At 45.7% G+C, this 21,147-nt stretch overlaps 1 protein-coding gene across 5 annotated transcripts in view; it reads left to right on the top strand.

Moving 5' to 3' along the window:
* Nucleotides 1-21,147, top strand: part of LOC119449227 (putative phosphoenolpyruvate synthase) — a 614,437-nt gene that overhangs the window by 463,353 nt on the left and 129,937 nt on the right. For all 5 annotated transcript variants that reach the window (XR_007466614.1, XR_007466613.1, XR_007466615.1 and 2 more), the window contains exons 26-28: nt 5,067-5,201; nt 12,248-12,332; nt 14,168-14,253. Coding sequence is in view for 2 of the 5 variants with exons in the window: in XM_049666356.1 (XP_049522313.1) it covers nt 5,067-5,201; nt 12,248-12,332; nt 14,168-14,253 (306 nt within the window). In the remaining 3 variants the exon portion in view is untranslated. The remainder of the gene's footprint in view (nt 1-5,066; nt 5,202-12,247; nt 12,333-14,167; nt 14,254-21,147) is intronic.

The following is a 21,147-nucleotide window of genomic DNA, read 5'->3' as shown; positions in this document are numbered from 1 at the left end:
GAATATGCCCTCACACTGATACCTCTGCTAAAATTTCGTGGGAGACAAATTCTCAGGCACGTGACACTGATTCATTGCTTCTTCCCGACATATAAAGCTAGACAACTGCTTCAGCGCCATGACGCAGCTTCGTGGAAATACAGCGGCGCCGCGCGCACGTTTACGTTTGGCTGTAAGGACACTATAGTCCGACGTAGCGTAGACGCGCGAGCGCGCTCAGCACGGCGACGCTACGACAGCGAAATCTCAGCACTCTATAGTCCAGCGCGAGGCGCGGCCGACGTATCCGGCGTACCCCAGCAGCAGCCAGCATCGAGATGCGAAATGCTGCATTTCGCGCCGGCCTCGTCACCAAAAATGAACCCCGTCCGCGTCTCGTCGAGCAAGTTGGCCTGGTTTTCGCGCCACCGTAACGCGACGAACCTGGCGTCGCCAACCTCCACCGACACTAGATGACGCGCACGCTGCCTCCGATTATAGAGTTGCCTTTACAGCTGTGTTTGTGCAAAAACATTAATGCGGCGTGGGTGCCCATTCTCCACGGACACACATGCAAATGCACAATACAATGACGGATGCAATGCGTTTGAGTGAAACGAACGTATCAGCAGTAAAGCAACTATATATACGCAATTGAAATAAAGCGTCAACTGTTGAAAGCGCACGTATTGCGTGGAGGCAATCGCTCCACGCAACACGTGCGTTGCATTGAACCTGCAGCACAGTGTTCTAGTTGCGAAGACACCTACCATGTTTATCCGCATCCTGTGTGCTCACCATAGGAAGCAAAAGCTGCTGCACGGTTGGCGACATATCCAGTCCGCACTTGAACGGCGCTTAACAGGTGAACAACAACAGGTGAACGGCGCTGAAAAGACAAGTGACAGGTGCGGCGGTGCTGGGAGCAAACAGCGGAAGGGAATGACAACACGCAATGTATCCTGGGTAACTCGGCGCCCGAAGGATAGAACTTCCGCTTCCGCCTTGTTCCGGCGGCGCAGGTTGTGTTCCATTCGCGGATTTGGAGGCGTTGCTCTACGCCAGAGTCGAGTGCTCGCTCGCGGAGTCCGTCGGCTGCTCCGGCTCCGCCATTGGAATTCAACACTAGTATCGCCACGTTAAACGTGAGAGGGCTGGCGGCTAGTCGTAGGCAAAGTCAGGTCCTACGGTTGGTGACTGACCACGACATAGACGTACTAGCCGTCCAGGAAACTAAAGTTGAAGGGGAGGAGGAGACCGGGAGCATGGTGCGACGTTTCACGACTAGGTATTTTGCTGCGGTCAGTCATGCAATTGGCACGTCTGGGGACTGCCTTCTTTTTGTAAAGAAGATGCCGGGATTGCAGATGCAAAGTGTATTTTCGTGTCCGTCTGGAAGGATTATTTTTTGTGATTTTGTTATGAGTGATGTTGAATTCCGCGTACTATGCGTATATGCGCCGAATTTAGTGGATGAGCGTGTCGCATTTTTTTCGAACCTGGAACAGTTTGTCCGGTGTGATAAGCGCGTAATTGAGTTAGGCGACTTCAATTGTGTGCTGAGCACTAGAGACAGAGTCAACAATGCCGGAGTGCGTGATAGAAGTAGTGATGTGTTGGCTAAAATAATAGACGAAAATGAACTGGACGACGTTTTTGAGTGTCTCGAAGGGGGGCGTGAAGTGACTTTTACGCGTTATCAGGGCAGTAGCCATGCGCGATTGGATCGCATGTACTGTTCGTTGGATGCGATTCCAAAATGATACGACTATTGCGTTGTACAAGTGCCCTTTTCGGACCATTGTCTTGTAAAATATCACATAGGTATAGAGAAGAGGCGACATGCGTTTAAGTGGGATCTTTGGAAAATGAATGCCCAGTTACTTAACGACGAGCTATTTGTAGAGGCAGTACGTGATATGGTTACACAATTACGCGATGATACATCGGAAACAATGCTAGAAAAGTGGGAATGCTTCAAATAAAATGTTAAAATGAAAGCCTTAGAAAGATCCAGCTGCCTAAAATATGAAAAGGAAGTGAAAGAAAAGGGTTTAAGAACACTACTTAAGCAGCTGATAACGCTTGAGTGCAAAGAGCCTGGTGCGTATAAAGACGACGTGCGCAACGTCAAAGATCAAATCGAACAGTTCGACAAGGAGCGGTATCAGGGGGCCATTGTACGAGCACGTGCCGATGCACTAGCGGTGGGGGAGATGCCCACGAAAAGGGCGCTCGGTCTAGAGAAGGCTTACGGACGACGAACCAACGTCGATAAGATTTTAATGAACGGCACTGTTATTGACGACAACGAGAGCATAGGTCGCGCCTTCTTTGAGTACTACCAGTCGCTCCTTGCATTTCAGGAAGCCAATGTAGAGGGGTTTAAAGCTGACTTTCTTCATCGTATGCCGCGATTGGATGATGACACCAAAGATGGATTAGAAGGTAAAATAACCGAGAAAGAAGTCGAGAAAGCAATAGACAATTTGAACCTGGGCAAGTCACCCGGACCTGATGGTCTCAGTGCTGGGTGGTATAAGGTGTTCAAACGCGAACTGGCCCCTCTGTTAGCAGACGTCTTTAATAACGCCTATGACCAGAACAACTTGCCACCTTCTTTTGGGAAAGCTCACACCATTTTAATACCGAACAGCGATCAAAAAGATAAACTCAAACTCGTCTCATCCTACCGGCCCATATCAATAACAAACATTGATTATAAAATATTTATGAAGGTTATAGCCACCAGACTCCAAGGTGTCATCAAGGAAATAGTCGCTGACCACCAAACTTGCGGCATCAAGGGGCGATCTATTTTTGCGAACATCCATAAGATGCGGTGTGTTCTCGAGTGCTGTGACGTCACCTATGGTGGTGTTGCAGTCCTCCAGCTCGATCTCGAGAAAGCGTTCGATTGTGTCGCTCATGCTATTTTGTTTGCCATATTGGATCACGTTAACGTCGGTTCCATCATCACTGAGGGTGTGGCCTTGGCGTACCAGAATTGCACAACAAGATTAATTGTTAAGAAGTCGCTGGGGGCCCCCATTAACATCTTGCGTTCAGTCCGCCAAGGCTGTCCCCTCAGTCCGCTTCTATTTGCTATTTATATCGAAGCAATGTGTCTGGCGATTACTCAAAATGAGAAAATACGATGTTTTAGACTAGCAGCGACAGAAGTGAAGCTGCTTCCGTATGCAGATGACATTGCTGTGTGTTGTACAGACAAATCAAGTATAACCGAAACAATTAATGTAGTGAAACAATTCTGTGATGTAACCGGCAGCAGAGTAAATTGGGGCAAATCTCTCGGGCTGTGGCACGGGGAGTGGCCGTCTGCACCGGACCACTTCGCGAACGTGAACTGGGTGAAAACTCCGACACGGTATCTAGGTGTTCCCCTCGACCGCTACAATAGTACCGATGAATACTGGAGGAGCCAGACTAAAGAGACAAAGGAAAAAGCAGACAGATGGACAGGTACTAACCTGTCTATTTTTGCAAGAGCGACTGTGTGTAACATGTTTTTTATATCTAAGTTGTACTACGTCATGCAAGTGTTCTATTGTTCTCGAGCAAACGTGCAAAAGCTGCACAGAGTGTTTGCTGTTTTCATCTGGGGTTCGACATGGGAAAGGTGTAGCCGAACGAACTTGTTCAGAAGGGTGAAGGACGGGGTGTGGGCTTGGTTCATCTTTTTGTTAGACAGCTGGTAAATCGATTTTTGTTTTTTCGCGATGTGCGTGATCCCTTTCTGCGCACTGTGTGCCAGCTAAGGTTGAGCGACGCATTGCCGGAACATGTAGTTACTACGGAAAGCATGACCGGAACACTGCGTGGGTATTTCAAGGAAGTGGTCGATAGTGTACGCTTCCGGTCTGTGAGTTTTTCGAATGATTATCTCAGTGAAGTGAAAAGCAAAACACTGTACAGAGATATTTGTGATGTACTTTTCCCAGTGCCATTATACAGAGCCATATACAGTGGAGAGCCAGGACAGGATGTGCTCAAACGCGTGAAACGCATGCAGCTACCACCAGGGGTAAAAACCTTTTTTCTTTAAGCTTCACACCGGAACGCTCCCCGTCAAGAATTTTATGAAAGAACGGGGTTGTATTGTACCATGGGGATCGCGCACTGCTTGATCTGCAAGAAGCCCGAAACTATAGACCATGTCTTTTTGCACTGTTGGGAGGGGGTTTACTTCTGGGATGTGTTACAGCGAACACTCAAGAAGGAGTTGCCGCTGGACCCCCACGGGATAAGATTTCTAGCAATTAAGGATGACGACGGGGTGCCCTACGACTTTATCATGTTGAATGCGCTCCACTGTTTATGGCGCGCACGAATGGCAGGGTACCACTGTGATCCTGACGCTAGGCCCGCACGTGTTGATTTCAAAGAATGCATTGCAAGATTTATTGAAGCATAGAAAACGCAAGAGTGTGTGCCGGATTGGCTGTCAAGGCTAGAACCTTTTTTAATGTGACAACGCCGGTCCAACATGGACATGCGGCTTGTATGTTTTTCCCTTCCTTTTTTTCTTGCATCCTGTATAATTGCTACCAAATGTGATATTTGAATGTGTGCACATTTGTTTGTTTCTCAAGTCAAAGACCGGCAATAAATAAAAAAAAAATCGGTGTGGCGTAGTGGTAAGATACTGGGATCGGGAGCTGTAGGGCGGAGGTCCGAATCCTGGCGGATTTTTTTTAACTTTTTTTTTCTTTTTTTTATTGCATTACAACGTTCTCTGTTTCATTCTGTACTCGAAAAAATATATAAGGTAGCCAGGCAAAACGTATTTCTCGCTCTAGAGCTGCATTTCGCGCCAGTACCCCGCGTCCAGCGCCTCCTAGTATGCCGCGCCTTGCCAGCGTCCCAGTATCCAGCGCGCGACACTGGGCCCATAATCAGGCATGGCACTGGGCATTGGATACTGGGTTTTGCAATAGGGAAGTAACTGACTTGTTTATGCATTGGGATGTTTGAAGGGCCTTCTTTATGTATCAGTATATATATGTTAACATCGCTCGTATGTTAAGCATATACGCCAGATGCGTTGTTTGTTTTGCCCTCCGCAGCTGCTGTTCACTGTCGACAAGGGTCTCGAAAAAGTCGCCTCTAATGCAACCAATCTGCGCCTTTCGGTAGACGGAATGACAACTGCAACGCAGATGTACAACTACCTCGGCTGCAACCTTCATCACCTTCGAGAAGTAGGACTTTTCCTTAAAATTATGTCTTCTCAGTTTGCATGCTTAGAATACTGGTGGCTGAAAAGGTACAAGCGAAATTGAAAACGAGCAGTCTTTCATAATAATGGCTTGCAGCTTTTGCATCTAATGTGCCTGAATAGCTCGGTGCAGTGTTTTACTTATTAGCAGCATTGTATGCTCATCTTACTAACAGTGACCTTCTGACATCTGTCATCAACAACAACAATGCTTACGAGCACATAATTCCTGAGTGTTTGCACCGTAACGTGCATTTATTTTCTAAGAGAGGAATACAAGGAACTCGAAAAAATACGAAAACAAGAAAGGTACTTCATAAGAAGCATAAATCTAGTTTCAATTTCTGATGCGCCAGCTTCTATGCTTCATCGGGCCTGTCTTTGAGCATACACTAATAGCAAGTTTCTTGACCAACCTCGTAAACCTCGGGTTATAGATGCAGCCCAAAGTAGCACTGTTTTCGAAACATCAAGGGAAGGTAGTAGCGGTAAACTTTGGCAAGCTTCTCAAATATGTTTTAAGTAAGTACGCCCATGCTAATGAATCTTGAGTGATAGAACCTCAGCCATCAAGTGCTGTGTAAGAAGTCAAATTATGCCGCTTAGGAAGACGAGGAGAATGGTGACATTTAATTGTTAACATTCACATGAAAAGTAAAGCTGTTCCTACTAAAAGCGTCTAAATGCGTGAAATTGATCCTGTTTCTCAAGAATGGTTATTTGCTTGTTTGTTTGCTTCTTTATTTCTTTTTCTTTCTTTCTTCATGGTTGGTAGGGCAGTCTACAAAGCCGAGCTAGAGATTATGAATGCTCGTTCGCACCTTATAAGCAATCGAGGACCCACGCAGGTACAACGAACCATCTGCTGTGTGGGGTATCCTTGATACCTAAGTTTTATTTTATTTATTTGACAATACTGCCAGCTGCTTTTTGGCAGCCAAAGCAGGAGTGGTATAGAAAAAAGAAAAGGGACACCGTACAAGCAAAGAAAATGTCGAAATAAAATTCGAACACAGCAAGGTCAAACACAGTGCAACACAGATCATACTAGTACGCTACTGCGCACAACAATCTCTGCGAAACTAAAGACACGAGTGAAATAAAAATTCGGTACGAAAGGAATTGCGTGCTTCGCTCACATCTGAGAAATAGCTAATAAGAAAGAGTCGATGGTACGCTTGTTCATTACCTCTTGTGGAAGCCTGTTCCAGTCTCTTATCGTTCTAGGAAAAAACGAAAATTGATAAGCGACAGTTCTAGCCTGGGGTACAATAAGGGTAAGTTCGTGCTTTCCGCGGGTACTTCTACACGTGTTAAACTGTAAGTAATTGTCAAAATTCATTTTAGTTTGGCCGTTGACTATCGTGTAAAGCATCTTGAGACGGTGTAACTTACGGCGTTCCTCCAGTGTTGGAAGACCAGACCTTGAACGGAGATCGGATAGTGACACCTGTCTTCCGTAGGCATTAAAAATGAACCTGAGTGCTCTTTTTTGGACTTTTTCCAGCTTATCTGTATCAGTCTTAGTGTGCGGGTCCCAAACGATATCACCATATTCAAGCAGTGGACGCACCAGTGAAGTATAACCAACTAGTTTTGTTTTGCTCGTACAGTACTTCAGACGTTGCCGAAGTAACCATAGTCTTTTTGAGGCTGACGAAACTATGTTTTGAATGTGCGCACTCCATCTTAAATCGCGAGATATTTCAATCCCCAGATATTTAAACGTATCGACAAGCGTAATCCCAACGTCGTTAATTTTGTATGCATGCGATAGTGGACTCTTCTTTTTTGTTACGGTCATTTGGGAGCACTTAGGGATATTTAGGCTCATTTTCCAGGTCTGGCACCACTTAGAAATTGATGTTAGGGAATTGCTTAATAGTAATTGGTCATCTTTAGTTTGAATGGCATGATAAACAACGCAGTAATCCGCGAAAAATCGACATTGTACGGCAGTGTCAAGCGAGAGATCATTCAGATATACAAGAAAAAGTAATGGTCCAAGGACGGACCCTTGAGGAACGCCTGAAAGGACTGGAGCCATTGATGATTTAGAGTCACCTATTTGAACATATTGTTGGCGTTGCGTTAGGTAAGAGTCAAGCCATCGCAGAATACGCTCATTTCTAAAGAAACGCTTTAGTTTTAATATCATTTTGGAATGCGACACGCGGTCAAAGGCTTTTTCAAACTCTAGAAAGATTATGTCGACCTGGCCACTATTATCAAGAACTGCAAACAAATCATTAGTAATGTGAAGTAACTGTGTCACTGTTGAAAGGCCGCGCCTAAATCCGTGCTGACTGTTCAAGAAAAAATTGTTGCCTTCTAGGAAGCTGCTTAAATGTTTGAAAAGAAAATGTTCTAATACCTTGCTAGCTGTGCACAACAGCGACACCGGGCGATAATTAGTCACTGTGAGCTTATCGCCAGATTTGTGTATCGGTATAATTTTACCTATTTTCCAGTCAGAAGGAACTTCTCCTTTCTGCAAACTTTCGGTAAAAATAATATAAAGATACTTGGCACACCACTCCGCGTATCTAAACAAAAATGCATTTGGGATTTCGTCTGGTCCCGAAGATTTCCTAATGTCTAAGCTAAGCAATGCTGAAAAAATACCTTCTTCTGTGATTAGTAGCTCTGGAAGTTCATACGTAGATGCGTTGCTGAAATTTACATTGTTATCGGCACTGCGCAGAAAAACAGACGAAAAGTAGTCGTTGTATGCCGTTGCTATACAGGTTGGGTCAGTGACGTCCTTATCATGTATTTTCAATTTACTAACTGGTTCCTTCTTTTGTGTCAAATGAAGCCAAAACTTTCTCGGGTCGCTGGAAAGGAAGCTGTGCATTTTGACGTTGAAAAAAGTGAATCTGGACGATTTTATTTTCGAACGCAAATCCGATCGCAGCATAGCCAAGGTGCCGCTATCTCTGTGCTTTTTCGACGATAGTCGTTTTACGCGCCGCTTTAGATGAAGGATTTCGCGCGTTATCCAGGGGCTTCGTCGTTTGCTCTTGTGTTTTTTCGGGATGTATTTATTCATGCAATGACGCACCGCACATTTGAAGTGCAACCACAAACTGTTAACAGTTGTAAAGTTCCTGTGACACTGCAAAAAGAAATCATAGTCTTGTTCCAGGAAGTCTAATATGCTAACATCGTCCGCATTATTGAAATCATAGTAGGGCCTTGGCTTGCTGCGCTCAGCTTTACGCCACAGTTGGCTTTTAAGAAGGACAGAGAAATGGTCCGATATGCCGGGCACGACATCGACAGTATAACCTAGCTGACTAACGTTTTCGGATATGAAGACGGGGTCAAGAATCGAACTCGATACCGCAGTTTGGCGCGTTGGGGTATGCACTACCTGGTGTAGATCGAATGCATATGCGATATCTAGCAACATATCCGCGTGTTGGCATGTTGAAGTAGCACACATCAAGTCCCAATCTATATTAGGCATGTTGAAGTCGCCACTCATTATAATGCAACTGTAGCGCTTTTTGTTGTACAGAAAGTCGTGTAGTGCCTCCAACATAGAGATGTCAGCATTGGGTGGTCGATAGACAGCTCCGATAAGTACGTTTTGGCAGGAAAGTTTGGTAGCTATCCACACCATTTCAATCTGCTTATTGTGTGGGACCAGCGTATACTGAATGCCTTTCTTCATCAGAAGTGCCACTCCTCTCCCTCTTGAACAGCGATCATGCCGAATAATTTCATGCGTTACAGGCACAACATCTGCATCATCTATGCTATCGTGAAGCCAAGTCTCTGTTACCACGGTGATATCGGGATCATAGGCAATGAGTAAACCTTCCAGATCGTCGGTTTTATTTACAATGCTTCTAGCGTTGACATTCATTAAGGATAAAGCTATTCGGTTTTGAGAAACTATTGGCTGTGGTTGGGGGTTGTTTGGATTGCAATGTTGGGTGCAGTCATCCCAAGAGCGTGGTCATTGACTAGGAGACTGGACAAGTTCGTTCTGCGCCTCATTCCAAAAGTAAAGGGTTCCATTGATTCTAACCTTGTCGAAAACAAGGGTGACCTTATCCCCATTCGACCTGTTTACTTTGGTACTTGCCCAAAGCTTCTTACGGATAGACTGCACCCTAGGCGAAAAGTCCTCCGAAATACTGAATTCCGTATCTCGCAATTTACCACAGTTCTTCAAAATCCTAAATTTGTCTCTCCCATCAAAAAGTTTGAGAAGCACTGGACGACACTTATTCTCTGTTGGCCTACCGATTCTGTGAATTCGTTCAATATCTACGTTGGGCAGCTTCAGCAGGTCCTCGAGGATATCTTTCGATACTGTCCGCTCAAGAGAGGCAATTCGCTCCCCTTTTGCTTCCTTTACTCCAAAAATGATGAGGTTATTGCGTCTGCTTCGGTTCTCGAGGTCGTCAATCTTCAAAAGCAGGCTGTCAACTGTCTCTTGCAAGGCATCAACCTTACTTGTATATTTGGTGACCGTTGAAGCTATGTTATCTAATTTCGTGTCAATAGCGTTCAATTTGTCGGTAGACTCTCTAAATTTACTGTTTGTCGTTTGCTTGAGGTCTCGTATGTCGTCGCGTATGATTTTAAGAATGTCTTCAGTAGACGGACCCGGATTAGACTCAATGTCTCCACAACACGGTAACAAATTAACAAAACAGTGATACATCATCAATGTAAGATCAAGAATGGACCGTGGGCACGGCAGAAGCAAGAGGCATACGTTATTGCTACGGTAGGAATGAACCAAATAGTCTTGCCTCACCTGCACAATAAACAAGAAGGGATTCGTGAGACGCATGGTCTCGGTGCTTCCGCCGTGCCCACTGGTCGTGATCCGTGCAGTGCAGTCTCTTAAGTACACCCATGTAGAAGACGTAGATGACGTTGGTATCACGTGAACGTCAGGCGTGGCTCTCCAACCGCGCAGGCTCCATAGATAGTCATCGGCAGCGTGAAACGATGTGTCAAACGATGTGTCAAACCCGACAACTTGATGCGCAGTCGTAGTAGGATTAGGTAGATTGTCGGTGTTCAGTGCCTCGGCTGGTACAGGTGAAGAAATGAAAAGGACGGCCTGCACAATAAACAAGAAGGGATTCGTGAGACGCATGGTCTCGGTGCTTCCGCCGTGCCCACTGGTCGTGATCCGTGCAGTGCAGTCTCTTAAGTACACCCATGTAGAAGACGTAGATGACGTTGGTATCACGTGAACGTCAGGCGTGGCTCTCCAACCGCGCAGGCTCCATAGATAGTCGTCGGCACCGTGAAACGATGTGTCAAACGATGTGTCAAACCCGACAACTTGATGCGCAGTCGTAGTAGGATTAGGTAGATTGTCGGTGTTCAGTGCCTCGGCTGGTACAGTTAAGGCTTGTTGGTGGGTTTGTTTGTCCTGATCCATCGTGAACGAATAACAGCTCGAGCTGACGAGATGAGACGGCGACACACACAACGCAATGTGTGGGTCACCTTCTCGTCTCGTCCTCGTCATTGCGCTGTTACTCGTTCGTTATAATACCTAAGCTGTCTATATTGCCCATAAGGTGCGCCAAACAACTCCGGAAGCAAGGATCTCTGCTGAGCAGCAGGAAAATAAATAAAGAAGCCAAGGAAAATTCGTTTTCCACCACATGATGGCTGCGATTGTATATTCAGAACTTATGCAAAACATTCATGACATCTACAATGAATGCTTCTGGAAAGTTGTACCCTGGCTACGCGAGAGTTAGCTAGTCAAGGACACTATGTGGTGGATGTGAACTTTCTCAGTGCTAGCAGCGACTCTACGCTTAGCATCTAGATTTTCAAGGCCATAATTATAAGTTCAGTAATAAACTTTAAATTATTTTCGATGTAACGCAAAGCACGAGGCCCGAAAATAATATATATAGCAGCGTACTACTGGCTGCACTCAGAAAAAACCTCAGGCTATTTCGTAAAGCTTGTGCACAGTTGCTTGGGGCGACGTGTATGCTTTTTGCACATTATTGCCATGCCGCTGTAGTTTTCCAATGGCATCAACGATTTTATGAAAAATTTGAGTAGCTCCGTAGCCAGTCACCACAATTCTTGACGGAGTCGGAAAGCGGCCGTGTAGCCAGATTTTGGTGTATAGTAACTTAATCCCTCTGAACAAAAGACCAGGAGCAGTTCATGCACAAAAGCCCCACGTTTAGCTTTGAGTTTTTAAGGAGCCCATTGAGTACTGCTAGAGTGTACTAGATTAGGGGAGTAGGTCCAACGAGGGCTCTGCGCTGAGGCATTTTTTATTGAAAATCCAGGTGGCGCCACCGTCACTTTCTTCCGAATGAGCGGCCCCGCTCGCCGGCCGGACGCTTGTCGCGTCGGAGACCCTACCGCGGCTGCATTGAGCTTTGACAGGCGGATACTTGGTGGCGGTAACACTGAGATTATTCCCCACCGATCTATCGTAAATAAAATGGGAAAAAAAGCGGCGGAAAGAGCGCAAACGACGCAACAACGACGATGCGTCGAGCAGACGACAGCTACTCAGTCCACGAGCTCGCATCAACCAATGAGCGCTGCCGAAACAGCCGTAGCAAACTTTTATTGGCCAGAGATTCAGAAGAAGGCGACGGCAGCGCCGCCGCATTTTCCGTGTTTTTTGCATCACCCTCGCCGCTTGCTAAGGCGTCCGCTGGACCCACTCCCCCTTCTAGTACACTCTAGTACTGCTTAATGAAGAAGAAGAACCGTCGGCCACCCAGGTGCATCGCCAGTTCTTGCGCACGGCGCCGCTTCTGGCTGCTCGCGTGTAACACATCCGCAATGAGTTCGACATCTCCCTTCTTGCGTACCTTCCACAAAAACACCTTAACAATTGCTGTTATTAGTAATTCCATGAATATGCGCCCAGGGGCTCTGCATACATTCATTTTTTTCATAAACCGCCGGAACTCTCGCATCTCTGGCCAGCTTACGTATGCAAGTAACACAGTGGCGATTCTTAAAACTATCCACTTCTTTCTGATATTGTTTGCTAATTCTTTTCAGCCAACATCAATTCAGGTTGGCGCCTTCGCTTCTTCATCGATCTACAACCTTATTATTCTACAAGTACTTGGCACTGCCAACGGAGGTTTGTATGTTTCATCTTATTCAATGTCGCCTTTAGGTTGCCAGCTATACTCTACAATTTTGTTTTTAATTTGAAACAATGGCATTATAATATTCTCACGATGCACAAACAGCAGAAACTAATAAAACAGGGCAAGACACTTCAATTAGGCAAATTGGAAACGCGATCAGGTATGGACCTCGTCTTCTCTTTTGCAATGCTCTGGATCTTCGTCTTTCTCTTCGTTAAAACCACGCTAAATCCCGATCATAAATGTACCCTGAAATGACACTAGCGCAAGCGTCAATGGAGCGTGCTGATGAAAGGCCTAGACATTTTTGAGGAGGGTAGAAACTCGGGCCTTGTTGGTACGACACAAGGCAAGTGAAGCGCGAAAAAAAAAGGGGGGGGGGGCAAAACGAGGATAATCACATGCGCTAACTTCAGCAAATTATTTATTTGAAACAGGGTGCCAGTAAATATACACACACAAGCGACATTGTGCGAGTATTCCTTCCCTATCTCTGTAAAAGTGAAAAGAGTTAGCGGTTTTAAATGCTGGTCAGGCCGCACAAGGCATTTAAATCACGTGATCAACACCGTGACTAACACGGTGAGAAGGCCATTGCTTAAGTCGAGACACACTCAAAACTACTCACGGCAACATCAATCGTTAGTTGGGGTCGCTCCCCCCTGTGTACTCCCACGGCCTTCGCGACGCTACGGAGAGAAGGAATCACAACACAAGGAAGACCGGAGTTCAAAGGACGCTGTTTCTTCGGCCGCTTCAGTCACCCCCTATGGAAGGGACCGCGCCGTCCAGGAACGTCGGGAAATTCAGAACCTTGGCGGAACAGTTTTCGCTGCTAGTATTTCTCGCCCAGCCATACAGACCTCTGTCGAAGTTGTTTACTATTACAAGGTGCAAAGTACTCAAAGGGCAGACAGATTGGAGTCCCACACCTCTGTGCTCACACCTGTCCTCACAATTCTTCTCTCGGCAAGCGTCCTACATCGCATTCGTCCTCGTGGAATCGCTGTGTGTCACACTGTATCCGCCTGATCTGTTCTTTGCATTTTGGCATAGCTTGTAAGCACTTGTTAACATTATTATGTGTGTAAACACACAAACATTACCTGAGCTTGCGCGCTGCATGTAAACACCATTGTGCGCTTCTTCACTACTTTTATAGGATTTAACACACCGCTTGACTAAAAGAATATTTCATATAAATATTTGTTTCAAGAAATGTATTCATAACCGATGATGACGTTGACGTGCGCATTGTGCAAGGCCTTATATTACATCTGCGACCATCTGCACCTCGATGAGCAGCTTTTATGACCTTTCACAATCTCGAACGTTTCGAAAAAGGCGGTTGTATTCAGTGAAATTGTTTATTTATTTTTTTAATAACGGACACATTCAATTGAGATGCGCAGGTAATACAAGCGAACAAATTTTTATGCCACAAAGCAAGGACAATTTTTGCTCCCACTACTAACATTGGAAGAAACAATGGTTCACATGGGCTCTATAATTTGAGACATGCTTCCAGATGCTTTGAGAAAATTAAGCGCTGCGCCAATAGTTAAAATGACCGTGTTGTTGTTTTTTCTTTTCTCTTGCTTTCTTTCTCTCTCTCTCTTTCTTTCTTTCTTTCTTTTTTTTCGCTAACTTCCGCCTGTACTTATTCTTTTTATCATTTTCCCATTCTTTCGGCTGTGCCAACCCTAAAACGGCTTGCATCGACAGACGGTGTCAACTGTAGGCTCACTAGAAGAAACCACTATAACTAAAGCACCGTTATTTTTTCTAATATTTCTGCTGATACGTATTTTATTCCTGTTTGCAGAACTTAACATGCAGGTCTTCTCCGAATTGTCCAAGATACTACTCGGTGGAGACGTAGAGAGCGCTGAAGTGCCAAGGATGATACAGGTGATTATATTTTTGTGCACTCCAATAAATTTTTCAATTCATTATTGCCTTCACTACAGAGACAACTGTTTTAAAGCTATAATAAAATGTTAAAATTGCGTTGAGGTATTGTTCTTTTTAGTCACCTTTGACAACAAGGTCAACAGATATTTTTTTGTATGTTTAATAATTGAAGGCCGTGTTTAAACGACGCTAACGCTACGTTGTCTTGCGCTTGAAGTGTACAGCAGTGTCCCCGCTACCATGATTCTCGTTGGTGTGGATGACTCTAATTATGAACAATTTTCACGGTTACCAAATGCTTTCGATGCATCCAAGTCGCGGCTATGAATGGGAAGGAAACGCGCGGGTCCCGCAGGAAAAAGAAAGAAAAAAATGAAATGAGGAAGAAATGGAGGAAGGACCTAGGCCTGAACCATGAGAACGCTAACTGGCTCCACAACAATCTAAGTATGTGACAGCATACGTAGATTGTAATGATTGCGACGTCTCGACAGCGAGCGCGCGTTTGTTAATTGTATTACAGGCGATCCCATGCACACGTACTTTATCTTATTAAAGCGAGGTTTCTATACCTCATTTCTTTTTTTTTTTTGATTTCGTGCACACGTGGCGCTGTCCCGTAAGCTCCCCATGCACACCACACCTTTAGATACCTCTAATGTGGATGAAAGATACCTATAAGTAGTAGTAGTAGTAGTAGTAGGGATTTTATTGAAGAAGAAAATGACGCATATTTCTGAAACGCCTGGCGCGTGCATCCTGTGAGAGTTTCTCGCGTTCTTCTCTCGTGACTCCTGGCGCTGTGAGACGCTGTGCATGTTGGACAGCACAGCCTTGGGGTTTCGTCCACATTTTTTTGGCGATGTGTGTGAGGTTCACGTGTAATGCTATCGCAATAACATATATTTTTCTCTCCGTAATATGATGGGCGTCGGTATTGATACCTCTCATTTAAAGTGAGAGTAAAGACCCACGCACACATGCCGTGAAACGCGCGCGGCGTACCGCTAATTGCAGTACGGAACTAGGCCCGACCGCACAAGCAAGCATCTCTATACCATCGAGCCAACCACGTGATAGCTTCACGCGTTCTCAGACGCGTGTTGTTGTTGGTGATGTTAGAACGTTTATTAAAAAATCATAAAACGTTTCGGCTCCCTGAAGTGAATCCATCAGGGCGGGGGGAGAGGTAAAGGAGGAGGTTCAAATATTATTCATCATTTTTGACTTGTAAAAATTGAAGTAATTACTGGAATATAAGGCTCCGTCTCTCGGGGTGACCAGTGGGAAGGCACCAGACGTCCAAAGCCTGAGGCCTCAGAGTAGGGGGGAGGGTGGCTATCCCTCTTCTCCGGTGCTCGGCGAGAGCCGAGCAGCCCCAGAGTATATGATTCTGATCCAGAAGCTGGTTCCCTGTGCATGAGCGGCAAGTGGCTGATTGCCAGGTATGGAGGCGCGTCATGGCGCGGCGGGCTGGTGTCACTGCTGTCTTCGTGATGATGCGTCCCAAGCGTGTGGCTTCAGCACGAGGAAACTTCCCCGGCAGAGGCGTAGGATTTTCCGGGAGGATGTTCCGGAGCGCGGCCCTTTTAGCCGCCTTCGCCTCTGCCAGGACTGTGTCCGGGTCGCAACACACCAATTGCTAGTAGATACAGCGCTCGACCGCTGGCGCCACGCTGCGCCGCTCGCGCGTACCGCGTTTCTAGGGTGTTTCTTTCGCTGAGGGCGCTCGAACGCAATCATATGGTTCGCATGAATGCAAGCTCGGGAAGCGTGGCTGTGTGGCTGTATCCGCTGTATCCGCCGTATGCGGCTCTCTGTCTTCTGCTTCTCTGAAGAAGAAGAAGCCGAGTGGAACGGCTGTGCTCGGAATGCTCTCTGCTGGAAACAGCGTATCGGCCTCAGGCCGAGGATCGCCGACTCCGTTTCTGAATGAAGATGCAAGCTACAAAGTTGTCCTCCCGCGTCTACCAACCGGTAACGATGTGCTTAATTCCATTTTTCTTCATGCGGACTTGAGTGGCAGACCATACCGTGCTCCTGACTTCCGAGACGCTCTGCTTGAAGTAGTGGATACTGCAGATATTATAGGTGTAGGACAGTATCAGATGAGCCATGTATGGATGGTTACCTGCGCTAGTAGTGCGGCGAAACATAAACTCGTCGCCTGTGGTGAGCTCCGTGTCAAAGGACTGAAGTGCATGGTCATAGATCCGGAGACTAAAAATATCAAGCTCAAGTTACTCTGGCTTCCGCCTCATCTTGAAGCTCGACGTGTTGAAGAGGCGTTCCAGGCGTACGGTCAGGTGAAGTCTGTCGAGAGAGAGGTGTGGAGATGCACTGGTATGGAACAGTGGGTGACGACAAACCTGGAGGTTTCCTTGGTGCTCAAGGATACTGTCACCGTAAGCTCGATACCACACATTATGTCCATTTATGGACACCAGTGCCTGGTACTTATCCCCGGCAGGCCTCCGCTGTGCCTTCGTTGCAAGCGTGTTGGACATGTCCGTCGACAATGCAGAACGCCGAGGTGCTTGTAGTGCCACCGATTTGGTCACTCGGTGGACTCGTGTGTATCGACCTATGCCAATAAGCTTCGTTCTGGGCCACACAGCGCAGAAGAGCCACAACTGGACCATCTCATGGATGCTACAGAGATAGTCGATGCTACCGGAGAAGCCACAGGCGGCATCAGGGACGAAGAACAGGAGTCTCCAGAGCCAATGCCGAGCAGCCACAGCAGCCCAAGCGAAGCTACTGGCAATAACTCGGTTTGCACACATGATCTAGAAAACCTTAAAGAAAAGCCCCCCGATGGTGACAAGGAAGAAGAGGCGATGGACAGCAGTCAAGCGAGGAAGCGTCCGGCACCGTGCAACGATGAAATAACGGGGAGTGCAGTACAGGCACCCGAGACTGTGCCTTCTAGTGCTCAACGGGTTCCCTCCCCTGGTGATGGTGTGCCGCGGCGGTTTTGTCGGCGAAGTAAGGAGAATTCTATAAAGAAGTGCAAAGGGAGCAAGACCACAGATTTACCTGTGGCCAAGGGTGATGAAGAACAAAAGCTTTAGGTGAGAAAAATGGCTACCGCCTTCACCCTCCCCTTATGTGTAGCGACACTTTACGTGCTTGGGCTGCGGAGTATAAGGCGTCAGCAGCAGTTACTCCACGTGCTTAGGCAGCATGAAATTGATGTTGGTGCAGTGCAAGAGACCAAGATTTCATCTGCTACCGATGCTAACCTTGCGCTGCAAATTTTTCAACCAGATTATGAGGTGTGTGTTAGCCAAGCGTGTGGTGCTTCCGCTGGATGTTTTTTGTTAGTTAGAAAGCAGTTGAATCACGCTTCATTGTCGCTACGTGTTGATGGGGAAGGCCGCTTTCTATGTTGTGACCTCTCTCTTCGTTCCCGTAATTGGCGGTTTATTTGTGTCTATGCTCCCCTTAAAGTGAGCGAAAGGAAGGCTTTCTTTCTGTCTCTTGCTCCGTTCCTAGGCACTGACAGAGATTTGGTAGTTTTGGGAGACTTTAACTGTGTTTGTGATCATAGAGACCACTCATACCTAACAAAGCGTTATGATGCAAGTGCAACTTTGCTTCCGCAATTACTGGAAAACCACAATCTAATAGACGTAGGAGCCTACACGCCTTCTTGCGTGCGGTTCACGCACTTTCAAGGCGTCTCTCATGCTCGACTTGATCGTGTGTATGTTTCGACGGATCTCTGGTCTCACATTCACAACTACGTCGTGAAGCCTATATTTTTCACAGACCATTGTTTAGTGGCTGTTTCATGGAGTCCCAGAAAGTTTCGCAAGTTTACTCCAAATTGGGAATTGTGGAAACTTAACACAGAACTTTTACGAGAGGAAACATTCGTAAACAAAGTGAAAGAATTATTTCGAGAGATAACGCAATGTCGACAGCTCCCACTGTTTGCTCAATGGGAAATGTTCAAACAGAGAGTAAAAAATGAAGTGATTGCTATTTCATGTGAGCTGTCTCAAAGAAAAAATGCAGAAAAACATCACCTTTATAATCTACTTCAGAAGCTGCACGCTTTCGAAAGCCAGGAGCCAGGGTTGTATAGCGACGAGATAAATACAGTTCGAGCAGAGGTACAGAAATATGAGACGGAAGCGTACAGAGGAGCAGTGGTGCGTTCACGCACAACTCGTTTCACAGATGAGGAGCCCACGAAAAGGGCTCTTGGTGATGAAAAGCGATACGCGCTTTCAAAGCAAATATTACAAATTGAATCTGGTGGTTCCATATATACAGAAACGTCGCAGATAATCACCATATTTGAAGATCACTATAAAAATCTTTTCACTGCAGTTACGCTTCAGCAGGGTTACGAAGAAAAAGCCGATCAATTTATTTCTCTTATGCCACAATTACAAGATGATGATCGAGTCAGCGTTGACGAGCCAATAACTCGAGAAGAAATTAAGCTTGCTGTTGAAACTCTGCAGAAAAACAAAACACCTGGCCCTGATGGCCTTAGTGCCGAGTTTTATGTAAAATTTCAGGAATTTCTGTGTCCCTTTCTTGAGCAGGTTTTCAAAGACGCTTATAAACATGGTGAGCTTCCTCCGACTTTCTATCAGGGCCATACGACCCTAATCCCAAAGAGTACTGATAATGAAATATTAAAGAGTGTAAACGGATATAGGCCGATATCATCATGTAATGTCGATTATAAAATATTTGCAAACGTACTTACAAATAGGTTGCAAACAGTCATTGCTAAATTAGTAGGTGACCATCAAACATGTGGAATTCGAGGACGTTCTATACAAACAAATATTCATATCGCACGTTCAGTCCTTGAGTGCTTAGAAGGTAGCATGGATCAAGTAGCTCTTCTTCAGATTGACCTCGCCAAAGCCTTTGATAAGGTTCAGCACAGTTTTTTGTTCCGATTACTACGACATCTGCAGTTAGGTGATGCATTATATAATGGTATAGCACTTTGTTATAAAGAGTGCACTACAATGTTAATTGTGAACCGTACCCTCTCAGGTGTAATACAGGTACAGTCATCCGTCCGTCAGGGTTGTCCGCTCTCGCCTTTACTTTTCGCAAAATACTTGGAACCTCTTTGCTTAAGCGTGCTTTATAACTCAAGCATTAAGGGATACAGGTATGTAGATGAAGAAATTAAAGTTCTAGCTTATGCGGATGACATTGCCTTCTTTTGCATTGATAAGCCCAGTATTACTGAGACAATAAACACTACCTTGCGTTTCTGTGAAATGGCAGGAGCTAGTGTAAATTTTGATAAAAGTAGGGGGTTTTGGCTAGGCATGTGGGCTCTAACTTCCTCTGTGTTCTCGAATATTCATTGGAATCAGTCTTCGCTGCGATATCTTGGTGTGCCTCTCGATAACTTCCGTAATAGTGGACCTCATTGGACATCCGCGATAACCACAATCCGTCGAAAGGTGACAACCTGGCAGGGACGCGACTTCTCCATTTTCGCAAGAGCTAAGGCGTGCAATATATTCCTTGCTTCTAAGCTTCTTTATGTTCTGCAGGTCTTGCACTGCTCCCGCATCCATGTTCAGGCATTCCACAGAATATTTGCATATTTTATTTGGCAGTCATCATGGGAATCTATGAGAAGGGATAATCTTTTTCTTCCACTTGAGAAGGGAGGTCTCAGTCCTGTGCATTTGTTTGTGAGACAATTGGTCATGAGATTATTTTACCTTAAAAATGTCCGTCATCCTTTCCTCCTTGCAGTTAATAGAACACGTCTTGCTTCACACCTCCCTTTTCTTTTTGTCACGACAAACTCTGCTCAAGAACTGCCGTTATGGGGCTTCCTAAAAGAACTCGTGGATACTATCTCATTTTTAAAAGCCAGATTCACGTTAGAATATTTATTTAGCATTGATCGAACATCGCTAAATATAGCACTTGTAAATAACCTTTTCCCTGCACCTACGTATCGAAAGCCGTATCTGTCTTTATTTGGTCAAGATGTTCTTTGCCTTGTTCGTCGAATGTGTATAACGCCAGCAGCGAAAACATTTTTCTTTAAGCTGCACACTTCCACCCTGCCAGTTAAAACATGGCTTCATGAGAAAGGATTATATGTACCGTGGAATACAAATTGTAGACTGTGCAGCCAACCTGAGACAATAGAACATTGCTTTATTCTTTGTCGTGATGCATTTTATTTTTGGGACATTTTACAAAGAACTATCAAAAAAGAATTTCCTCTAACACCTTACGGTATCCGGTTCCTTCCTTTCAAAAAGACAATCAGTAATGCACCATATGATTTGTTTATGTTATTAGGGCTGTATTCATTATGGAGAAGCCGAATGATCGACAGACATGCCGAGCCACCCCGCACGACAAGGTCTGTCTTTCGAGAAGAGGCTGCTCAAGTGCGGAGTGTGGTTACAACCTTTGACCCCGTTCCGGAATGGATTTCGTATCTGGACGCTTGTGTTTGTTTACCCGATTTTTGAACTTTCATTGGACTGCCTAGCTTGTGTGAATTTGTTTTTCATGTATGTGTATATGTAACACAACTAATTTTCGCATATAACTACTAATATTTCCATGCAATAAATAAAGAAAAAAGTGGCTGTATGGCTGAGTGGTTACGGCGTTCGCTTCGGGATCATGCGTCCGCGTGTTCGAGTCCCGCTCTGGCTCGAATTTTTTTCTTAATATCCCGCTTTTCCTTTTTTTCCTCTCTGTTTGCCAGCGCGGTCGGTTGAACCCCGGTGCCACAGCGGCAGCCGTGGTGCCGGGCGCCGACGCGAAGCGGCGGGCGTTGGGGTGTTGCAACGCTGCGCTCCGCAACACCCCAAATAAAAATATACTGCTCCAGTCAGGTAGACTGCTCCCTCCCTGATAGTGAGATTA

This window comes from Dermacentor silvarum, chromosome 4 (genome assembly GCF_013339745.2).
Source record: "Dermacentor silvarum isolate Dsil-2018 chromosome 4, BIME_Dsil_1.4, whole genome shotgun sequence".
NCBI classification, from domain to species: Eukaryota; Metazoa; Arthropoda; class Arachnida; order Ixodida; family Ixodidae; genus Dermacentor; species Dermacentor silvarum.
This window is presented reverse-complemented; position numbering and strand designations above follow the sequence as displayed.